This window comes from Enhydra lutris, unplaced genomic scaffold, assembly GCF_002288905.1.
Source record: "Enhydra lutris kenyoni isolate GAN:26980312 unplaced genomic scaffold, ASM228890v2 scaffoldscaffold19, whole genome shotgun sequence".
NCBI classification, from domain to species: Eukaryota; Metazoa; Chordata; class Mammalia; order Carnivora; family Mustelidae; genus Enhydra; species Enhydra lutris.
Window position 1 is genome coordinate 30,179,703 of NW_019154103.1, and position 11,864 is coordinate 30,191,566.

At 39.1% G+C, this 11,864-nt stretch overlaps 1 protein-coding gene across 2 annotated transcripts in view; it reads right to left on the bottom strand.

The window, feature by feature from the left end:
- The window catches only part of LOC111148415 (ephrin A5), a 279,445-nt gene extending 267,882 nt beyond the window's left edge, over positions 1-11,563 (bottom strand). For both annotated transcript variants that reach the window (XM_022504942.1, XM_022504941.1), the window contains exon 1: positions 11,307-11,563. In XM_022504942.1, the coding sequence (XP_022360650.1) occupies positions 11,307-11,431 (125 nt within the window). In that variant the 5' untranslated portion in view covers positions 11,432-11,563. The remainder of the gene's footprint in view (positions 1-11,306) is intronic.
- Positions 11,564-11,864: the final 301 nt, after the last annotated feature.

The window sequence follows — 11,864 nt, forward strand, 5'->3', positions numbered from 1 at the left end:
CAATTTTAACTTTTAGATATTCAATACAGGAATATATTACTATACTTAGATATTAGCTATAATAGTGCTTTAATGTGAAAACTTTGGAAAAGTAAGTTAAAATCAATATATAATTTCTAAATTCACCCATTTGGCTTTGGTTTTAAGTATACTACAGAGAATTCACCCAAGGAATCGAGAAAGTAATGGAAAACATTATATAGGGCCAAGTCCTAATTCCACATAGTACCAGAGAACAGGGATGGCACAGATGATTGAAATCCAAAATTGATTCCAAAACCTCACGTTATTCTATAGCCTCAAAGTCTTTTCTTACCAAATCTCACACCAAAGCTGCTCTAAGTTTCAGAGATGTCATTTTTTAGTTTTATTTTCTTTCTCAAATCCACCTCCCAATCACATAGGCCCAGAAACAGTGAAATGGCCAAAGCCATCCAAAAGGAAAGACTGTGATAGAGAGATCTACATCATAAACAAACTAGGTAATTAGTTCTCAAATCACCAGATACCAACACAAAAATCTAGAACTAGGAAGTAACAATTTGTAAAAGAGGTAAGTGTTAAGAAATAATCAGACACATTAATGACATCTACAGATGTATCCATAACAAGCCCATTCCAAAGCAAAACTCAAAATAACGAGATATTCAGAGTCAAAATTACTGCTGGTTCTCTCAGTCCATATAATAAAGGGAGAGACACTAAAGTAAGGACTCCCTCCTCAGTAAAGAATCTCGTTGTTTCTTATTAAGTAACTGAATCAGATGGTTTTTTATGCTTTTTTGTTTTGTTTCCAGGAACCCAGAGTTTCAAGTGAAGTCATCTGATACGTCTGACCCCATACGTATATATTCATATGGAATATCCTATATATTTATACATACCCTTCCCAACACACACACTTTGTCATGTTTTTGTTTTCCCAAGAGTATAGTTGACAATGGTGATAGCTGGGTGTGTAATTAGTTTTCATTGTTCCCCTGACAGCTATAGTTCCATATAAGACCCTTCTCTTTTTATGTTGTAAATGCTATGGAAAAAATACAATAATAAGAGGCATTTAATTATGGGTCCAGCAACCATAGTAGGAACATTGCCAGAAGAGAAGGGAACCTCTGGGACAGCAAAAACATATATTTGCGGGGAAGGAAAAAAGGTTTGTTCTTCAGTTACAGTAATTCTCAAAATACTGATGACAAGCATATGATGGGAAAATCTTGAATTTTTCCCTGAGTATCTATTGACAATACAGTAGGTTTAAAATGCTCTATCAATACTAAAACCAAGAATACTACTGTATCTGTGCTAAAATATTAATAAGAATAAAGGCATTGTTTATTCATAAGGGAAATACTCTTTAGCTTTGTTTTGATACTATCAGTGAAGAGTACAAAGATTCAGTTTCAAATTTTACTTTTTGCTTTGCTTTTCACGGAATTAAATTAGCACTTGTGAAATCAAATATCTGGGTGCTCCACTCCCAGAGGCTTACTTTAATTTGTTTTATACAGTATTTAAAATAAAGCATCCCCCCGAGTTGCTGTCATGGCGGACACCAGATCTGTCACTGAGGTCCTTTCTCGCCTGATTAATTAGTAATTGGGAGACACATTTTGGCAGCTTTCATTTCCCTATTATTTTCTCTAGTTTGACACAAAACCCTGTCAGAAGCCCCACGATTTGAACTGTACCCCTCTTAGTGCTGGGTCACTAAATTTTAATAAATGGAGCCCCCGCCAGAAAACTACTGAAATAGGCATAAAAGTTTATTGAAGCAGTAACAGTAAACAAATATATGAAGAAAACACTGAATGCCACAGTATCTAAAACATTAATGGTCTGTCTGAACCCAAGGGTTATTGGCAAGATTGCAGGATAGAAACTAAAAGAAAAGGCCTTTAATAAAACCAGTGCTTTCATCTGTCTTTAAAATATATATATTAGTTAAATAAAGCCGACAAACGCTTTGGTGCAGCAGAGCCATACATCTGAGCCTCCTCCATTATCCCAACCCGACGAATGAATTTATTGGGAGGCAAAGATTGATAGTGGCTACAGGAATACAGAACCCATCCAGAAGTCACAAAAGCTCTGTCTGAGCCAAACAAAGAAACATTTTTCATAAAAGGTAAGGTGAGGAACTTAAAAGTGAAGCTAAAAAGACTGATACTTCAGAGACCTGCAAACAGCTACAGAATCAGTTTCAGGTTCTCCATCTCAAAGTGTCAGTCACTTCAAAAAAGCATCTTGCTACTATGGTGGCTCAGGACACTTGTGTGCCTTGGCAGCGGCCATGCTGTGTGGGTCAGAGGTCACAGCTTCCACATTCCGACATCTGTCTGTATTTTCTTGCCCTGAAACAATAGAAGGGGAGCGAGGCTCATTTGCTCCCACTTTGTTTAACCTAATTGTTAAACATGAAGGATCACTTCCCCATATTTAGAATTAGCCTTCCTTTTCTTTCCATTCCCATTTGTTTCCATAAAATTAAGTACAATAAAACACCTAACCAAGAAGTTAAGCCCCTCCCTTACATTATTAAATTTCGGTAAATGTGACAAAGTCATATGTCCCGTGGGTGTCTGTGGAACACGCAACATCAAGTATCATGTCTACCACCATCAAAATCCAAATCACAATTTGCACTATAATTATCCAGCCAAAATAGGCCATGCCTTGATTTTATTCAAGCCATAAAAGTGCATTTTAGTATGACAAAATACTTTCCTAAAATGCATTTTCACAATATGAAGGAAGAGCTAGTTGTTAGCTATGGCCTCTACATACATAAATAAGTCACTAATAAGACTCAGAATGGACCCTCTGACAGCTTAGAAGCAACAAGAAAAAGCAAAAGTATTTGTTAGTCCATTTAAAACAAAAGGTCACTTTGGACACTCAGTTATTCCAGTCCTCTCCATCAGCCAGTCAAAAAACAAAAAAATGGATGGATGATGGATATCAGAGGGAAGCTTTGCAGTACAAAAACTATCAACTCATACCTGGATTTCAATAAGGACTCTAGGAGATGTATGCCATTTCTTAAAACATACATTTTATTTATCACCTTTGTATTGCATCAGCAATCACCCAAATCCTACTTCTAATGAACTGAAACAATCTGTGACATAAGTAGTTTTCAATCTGTGCCCAGTTTAATCAGGCTGACTGAGTCAGGTTACTTTGAAATTAATCTTAAGGAAGTTCTGTTTTTACTGCAGTTCATGGGAATAATGTTCCCAGACATCGTCAAACAGATGCAGTAGCAAGAAGTTTAGTATAAATTTTTGGTAAACTTTACTAGGCCACATGTTCTTCCAAATGGATCCAAAAATACAAAACGTGGTGGAAAATACAGCAGATTCAGTTGATATATTCTCATAATTTTTAATAACAAATATGAATTCATTGCCAGTATAATTTTCTCTATTTCCTATAAGAACCCACAAGAACGGTTTAGTAATGAGAGAACGAAAGCCTATATTTCAGGGACAAAAAGGCTCTGATTTCATACAATGTTTCTGAAGGCACCCCAAATGTTTCATTTTTAAAGATACCTATACTTTTATCATCACCTCTTACCAGAGAGGTACCGCTGAGCGATTTGGGGGGAAAAATATTGGTTGACATAAAAAGGACTGCTTAGAACAATCAAAAAAAGGAAATCAGGATTTGGTGTGTGTAAAGGGGGGTGACCATAAGAGCTATATTACTTTGAAATTAACAACGTATTACAAGCTACAGAAGAAAAATACGTATGTAAACATGGTATAGCCCAACATTTAACATTAAAATATGCCCGTTTAAAATATATCATTATTAATTAAAACATCCTTTTTTTCAACTAAATACAAGAAGATAGCATTTTAATGAACTCACAAATAATTTGAGAGAGCTTTAAATATAGAGCCCTGCCAAAATTATTATAAAGTGGTTCAGTCCTTCCTATCGTCCATATTCATTTCCGGACCATTTTCATGAAAGAAATAAAATCGGTCTTAAAACAAGATGGATGCTTCTAAAAAAACAAAAACAAACAAACAAAAAAAAAACGCTGATTTAACAGAAAGCCAAAAACCTAGCTTTTCTAAATTGGGGAGAAAAACTTAGTCATCTTCCCCCCCAATCTCCAAGCACATCTTTACACATTTCCAAACGGAAACCTTTATGTTACACTGTGCAGTTATTTAAAATTATGAACAGCAATTTTTAAAAAAAAGTTCTAATCTTTGTGTGCCAATAATATAATTTTCCAATATGTAAACCTACAGATATCACATGACCAAAATTCCCATGTCCTAGCCGAATCATGATCATCACTCATGGAAAACAGGTCACTTGATAAGCAATAACAGGAATACTAGAAATGTTCCCTGTATCTCTTAAAGAAAGCCATCATAAAATATCCAGTGATATCCTATTACAAACACAACTGTATTGGACTTTTTTTGAAGTAAATAGCCTAGAAACTTAACTGTCAGAGTCTCTCCTTCAATTGCACTTTGCTGACCTTCCCTGAAGCAAATGGCAGATTAATTCTACGATATACATTATAAATATTAAAAGCATTCCCCTACATTTTGAAATAATTTTTAAATAGGTTTTCTTAAAAATCACTCAAAACTATTTTTATTTCTCAGTTGACTGGAAAATAAGACCTGACAGTAACATTTTCTTCAACCTGTCAACTGTCAATTGTATGAAGGATGTTTCTAAAGATGACAAAGGTTTATTTTTCCATATTGGAAATGATAGAATTCTACCTGAATGAAAGCTCAGGTAACCTGTGACTGTGGTACACTACTGTCTCTCAGCAACTAGTTAACTTAAGTAGGAGTTTTCACTATTTTAAAGTAATGTGTTTATTGAAATCTATGGCTGTTTGAAAACTATACTCAAAAGCCTCAAAACCAAGAGTTTATATCCACACCCATTTCACATTCCAAAATAGTAACAGATTTTAGTAGTTTATAATAAATCTTTCCAAGTGTGACAAGGAGTAGAGATTATCAAGAATACTAAGATACAGGGAACTATTTCCATTTATAATCAAACTATGTGTAATAGTTTTAGTACCAAAAAAACCCACCTTATTTCTTTTGAACTTTAAACTAAGCAGTTCTATTGTTTTTGTGCCCTCTTGTTTACAACTGACTTAAGTTTAAAGACCTAAACGCAGACAGATTTAAGAGGAAATAGACCTCCTGGTTATGAGTAATATCCCATTCAGAAACACTAGAATTTCAAATTAATCACAAGAAACTTTTCTACAAAACAGGTCAGGATATAGGTTCAGAAGCAAACGAAAATATAAATCTAATAATATAAATCAGGCCCTTAAAAGAGACAGTAATTTATTGATGTTTAGCTGTCTAAGACCACCAGCATAAGACAAATCACTAAAAGTGAATATTAATACCTCATTTCTTATACTCCTCTTTGAGGTTTTTATACCTGAATATGAAGGTGTTATCCATCACAAATGATCAAAAGGCAATTTTTTCTCAGTTCGGAAGACTGATCATGTCTGAATATCCTGGGTAAGTGGCCAGGGCCTTCCACACGGTACTTAGGGACACACAGGCTTCCTTTCCAACATGAAGATTCTAATCAGATCTGCTATTTTAACAGTTTGCATACTATTTCTAAAAAGAACATTGAGAATATGGAACCAGCAACATAGACTGGTTCCTTACAAAAAATAAAATGTAACTTTTAAAATCCTCATTGCTACTGGAAGTTATTCAAAACAAATACAAAAATGAAAAGGGTTAAGTGCCATCTTTTTAAAAAAACTATTAAAGCAAATGATTTATAGTGGGGGAAAACCCACTAAACAATAGATAAATGCTGCCCACAGGTAAAATTCTGTTCTTAACATTTTCTTAGTTTTGTTCCACTTTGTATTTTAATGTATTCTCTTCCTCAAAGGTACATTCTTTTAGCATATTCTTCTACCAAGCTTGCGGAAGGCCAGGACTCCTGAAGGACTAATTGTATTCATTCATTTTCTTGGCCCAGCATGAAGCTGGTAGCTTGCTTGGTTCATAGCAACAGGGGAGAAGAGAAGGCGCTCATCTTTATCTGTCCCTACCCAACAGGAAATCAGGCCAGTGGACAGAATGCAATGTAATGCCTGCTCAGAAGGCATCTTGCAAGATTAAATGGCAAGAAATTCATGAGGTTAATTTGCCCCCAAATAACTAAGTGTTCCTTCCAAACCTGATCCTCAGCCTTCAAAGGTGGAAGCCTCTCGCGCTATCGATTATCAGCCAGAACACACATGGCAACAAGATATTCCTTCAGTGAGCCAATGGTTTAGTTAATACCACTAAAACCAACTAACAGGGAGCCATGAACAACTGAAGGCTCTCTCTGATTCTTTTAATCACAGGGAGTTTATTGACCTTGGTCTCATGCTGGAAATGCCAAATTAGACTGTATAGCCAAGTGTACCTCAAATAGCACTGATGTTCTAGTCACCTAAAAAAAAAAAAAAGACAGTTGACTATTTCTGAGAGCTTATTATGAACATATAATGCATAAAATGAATGGAACAAACATCTCAGTAACTCATTTTTCATTTTCAAACTTTTAGGGAAAAGTGGCCGAAAGCAAGAAGTGTTTTTCCCTTATAGCAATTTGTAAAGTAAAAAAAAAAGGAGTGGGGGGGTGGGGGTGGGAAGGATTCACTTCAGGTCTCCAGCAAATGTATTAGGGTAAAAACGGGAGATATAAATCTCTGGCATACTGCTTTATTTTTATCCGGATGTCTACATAAATTCTGATATAAAGATCAAAATAATAAAATTACCTAATTATATCTAATGCATTACACTGAGGCTCAGAGTTGATAAAGTTAAAAAAATTCTAAACAATGTTTTTTATTTGAGGAACTTTTAAGTTTCTAACATATAAGATATTATTTAAAACATTTAAAATTTCAAAGATAAATTTATACCCGTACAAGTTTGGTGATAAAATTAATTCCAAACCAGGTTCAACTTTCCATCTTTCCTCAAAAAAAATTCTTAGATTTAAATCAAACCGATTTCCTTTGTCAGTGGAAAAGGCACAGAGCTAGAATACCAGTATATGCATAATAAAATATTGATGACTCTGATTTTAAAAAATAAAACAAGTTTATTTTGAAAGGAAAAAATACCCAAGGAATTATGATCAAGGCAAAAAAAGTTACTACCTCTCTCTACTTAGCCACATACACATGATCTGCAAGCCACAAAGGTTTGGGAGTACTGACCTAGAATTCATTATCACTTTCACAACTCCAAGATTACATGTTAACAAAACTAAATGGTGTCAATTACCTACTACTCTAACATGAAATGTTTAATTTGCAAGTCCCTACAAGAGTTTTAAAAGTCCAAAGAAAACATATGATTATGTTAAAATTTAGTATATACTCTGGGTGAATTATAAAGACATTTTTTTTTCTCATCAGAACATAACACTTTAAATTGGTGATACTCAGAACCTAACAGAAGCAAAGCATTGAGAATCAATATTCTTAAAGTATGCTGGTGGTATTTGCCTCCGTATTATTTTACTATTCCGTTAATGCCAACTAGTAGGAAACATGTCTAATTATCCCTATCATCATTTTGGCAGCTGGTCAAAAGGTACCAAGAACTTTTCAATATACACACAATATTTAAAAGAATATTCTCATTGGAAGCACCAAACCATTTATAGCACGCTTCAGATTATGAGGCATATTCTTATATTGAGTCATCTCTATCTTTATAAGTGTAGCTGCTATGGGAGAATGTAAATAAAGTTTTATTACAGAAAGTCTCTTTAAAAGTTATTCAAAAGCTTTTTACATTCTTTAAGAAATTAAAGACAAATAACTATATTCTCTTTGACTTAGATATTCATTACTCAAAGTTACTTAGTAACGTGTGGTTCAGAATTCAGCCTAACATTGAAAGGATCACTCTATTACTATATTTAAGTGAAATCCAGACAACTTCCCAAATTTTTAAAATATGGAAGATGCATTTAGGCAAATGTTATCATATACTTCTATTCAGATTGATATTTCTCGGTTCCTATTTCAGAGATTTGTGCCAATTCAAAACATAAAATTGGTTTTTTGGCCCGCCACCCAATAAATACTAGCAACTAAAAAGTTCTCAGCATTTGAAAATTGAACATCCACTTTCTAGAAGCAAATACCTAGGACGATAGATTCTATCTGATAGCAAATAAATTTAGTATTTTTTCCTCTGTTAATCTAGATCTATGGATGCTAATGGTAGAGTCAGTAATGAAAACAATAAACTCCTAGGACTACACAAGTTACAATATAAGGTCTTTAAACCATGGGATCAAGATATAATACTTAATTCTAATTATATTTAAACATAATTTCAAATTCAACTCCATTAGTATAAACTAAAACATATTTACTTCATTTTGACACAGAATCCCTTATTAGGAGCTTAAGTGACCTTATCTTATCTAAGAAAAAAAATTTTGATCTGTTTAAGTTGCAATGAAAGTTTTCAACTTTTTTCCAAAAGATTGTCTTCTGATCTTATTAGTTTAGCAAGTCCTAAAAAAAATAGGATTTATATAAAATCAGAAGGCATGGTTAGCTTACTTTATAAAATGATAATATTATTATTAAAAATAAAATGTAAAACACTGAATTTATAAAACTTGAAAATTCTCTAAAATGTTTCTTCACTATCTTTTCAGATAAACTGTGTTTATTTCTAAACTAGTTTATTTTGCATTGGCTGCTTTTAAATTACATACAATCTGGATTTTCTTAATACATCCCCCCCAAAAAATCTTCTTCAACATTTCAGAGATAAATCTACCTACCAGTCCCTACTTCTACAGTTATTTCTTAAAGTAAGTTTTACTGTGACAACATATGAAGATAAATGCACCCACAAACCCCTAAGAATACTAAAGTTAGAACTGAATCTCTTGGGAGAGGGGTACATTATCCTTTCTTCTAAACATAATCAAAATGATAATGATCAAATAAAAAGGTATTTCCACAAGCCTCGAATTAGAATACAGACTTGAGGATACCCTTGGTATTTTAAAATTCTACAGATTAACTTTGTCTGGGCAGGTTCAAAGCCACCATGGCACCCTGAGCACAGTTTTCTACAGGCAGGGCAAATCTATTAAAAAACATGACCTGTGACAAAAATCAATGTGCTAATCTCAATCCAAACAACAGTATCAAAAGCATAAAACAGAGATAACCTAAGATAACATGTCCTCAAACTAACTCAGACTAGCTTGACAGGTTAAGAAGGAGGGGTGAGTGGGGTGTTGCTGACTCTGTTTTAACCTAGGATGACTGGAACACCCAAGTATCCAAGTAAATTAAAACTATGAGGAAAAGATCACACTGTGAAGTTTGGAGTGGGAAGGAAAAGACGACTAAGCACAAAATGCCCCACATTCAACTAACCAGTTTCACTGTTGTTTTATTTAATAGGGCGCTAAACTTTAGAAACAGAAATTCTCTATTTCGTATATGCTGTTTAATAAAGCCCAGGGGGGAATAAAACCAACCAACATAACGAGCCTTGCTTTTAACACCATCACAACTGGAAAGCTTGCTCTATTTGTCTTGTCAGCTTTAATAAAAGGCATCTCCTCTAGCGGGATGGCTTCTCTTTCTTTTCCTAATAGTGGTAAGTGGCATGTCAAAGAAATAGCTTCCCATCCCACCACCCACCTTCAGAAGACTTTTTTTTTTTTTTTTTAAACCAAACGTTCAGGGATGTCTCCAGTTCTACCAGGCGGTGCAATTAGGATTTGGGCTACCTGGGTGTAACTATCTGTCCTGGAGTAGCAGGGCAGGGTTGGGATGGAGGGGCGGGGAGACTTTCCTCTCCTCAACCGGTCGACCGCTTGTGGGGAAATCTGCCCATCTTCATCTAAGCTGACATTACTTCAAGAGGGGAATCCCTCCCAAGCTTGAATTCAGGGGGGGAAGGCGGGAAGTCGGTGGACACGGCCACCCTTAGGTAGGAAGAACTGGAGGCGCCCGCCAGCCCCCTCTCTCCCATACACCCTGGGCACGCACCAACTATGCCCTCGGCCTCCCGCCTCTCTCCTCCCAACTTCCACTCCAGCCCAAAGAAAAACCTGGGATTTTAGGTATAATCGATGCTTTTTCCCTCTTAGGCAGGCACCGAAACCAGCCAGCACCTGGAAGCTGGCGGAGGTCCCAGAGTGGCAGAGCATTATGGGCCCAGCGGGGCCGACCGCTGCCCACAGGCGGGGGAGAAAGTAGGGCTCGGAGCTGCTCTGGATCCGGAGGGGTTCGGCAGACAAGCTGGACAACCCTCACTCCTCCCCACTTCCAGAATCCCTGAGCAAGGGACGTCTGCGGGTGGCCAGAGTCCAGCAGGCGCGCTAGGGCGGCCCCAGGCGCCCATCTCTAGCCTTCCGCGTACCCGGCGGGCTTCGGGGACGCCCACAAAACTGTTCCAGGTAATTGCGCGTGTTCCTCCGGCTTCACACCACCAGGCCGTGGACTAAGGGCTCCCACCTCCCGGCTCGGCCAACTCCAGCAGCTCGCTCCGCACACATGACGTAACCCGGCATTAGATCAAACTTTCTGGCACCTTGAGCCCACGGGGGGCAAGGAGGTGGGAGAATCCTCTCCCCTGCCAGGCGCGCCGGGCCGAGACTGGGCCGGGGCCGGATGATTGCCTCGCAGTTAAAAAGGAAAATAAGAGCCTAAAGCTTCCGCTTCCCAGCCGCCCTCGCTTCCCCCAGCCCGTGCACTCTGAACGCACCGAGAAAAGGGAAGAAAATTTAAAAAAAAAAATAAAAATAAATAAAAAAAAACTTTGGGGATGTTTGGCACGTTCTCCCTGCAGTCCCTGCGCACCCACGCTCCAGGCGGGAACTCTTGGTGGCGCGCACCCAGGACTCCCAGTGCCCAAGCGCTATGCTGGGATCGAGATGCTGGCCGGCTTGCCCGGGTGAGGAAGCGGATAAGTCTCGACTCCCCAGCTCCCGCCTTTTCCGAGTCTCCCCGCGCTCCGCAGAGGCAGCGGATCTGGGCTGCCCCGGGGACTCCCAGGGACTCCCGGCCTCTCTGAGGCAGCTTAACAAAGAGAGGCGCGACAGGAGCGCTTCCCGTGGGCGCCTTGAAAGCCATCAGCGCCCTGACGACGCAGGCTCCGAGGGTGCGCGCCGCCGGCGGCTGGTGCGCGCTGGTCCCCGCCGCCACTGCCGCTCCTTCCGCAGGGTGCCGAGGCCCGAGTATCCCCGGCTCTCCGCTCCCCCTATTGCCTTACCTGGGGTTGCTGCTGTTCCAGTAGACGGCGTAGCGGTCGGCGACGGCCTTGGAGCCTGGGTCCTGGCTGAACACACACATCCAAAGCACCAGAAACACCAGCGTCAACATCTCCACGTGCAACATCACGCCTGGCCAGCGGCGGAACCCCCGACAAGCCGCTCCCGGGAAAGAGCAGGGATCCGGAGGGAGGGAAGGGGAGAAAGAGAGCAGGAGCCAAATAAATATGAATAAATAAGAATGAAGAGTGGCGAGAAAAGAAAGAGGCTCACACCAAGCTGGGGAGGGGAAGGAGAACGAGAAGAGGAGACGGTGGGGGGGGGGGCAAGACAAACTCGCACCCCCACTGGAGGGTTCAGGAGGAAAAAAGGAATCACAAGATGGAGAGAAGCATGCGTGTGTGGTGGCGGCGGCGAGGGCGGGGGAAGGGGTGCCAAGCTGTGTCTCGAGCGGCGGCGGCAGGCCGGTCACCCCGGGAGAAGGAGGTGCGCACCGGGCCGGGCGGCGGCACCGCGGGTCGGGGCAGGCGGCGGCGCACGCTGCACAGTCACCGGGAGTT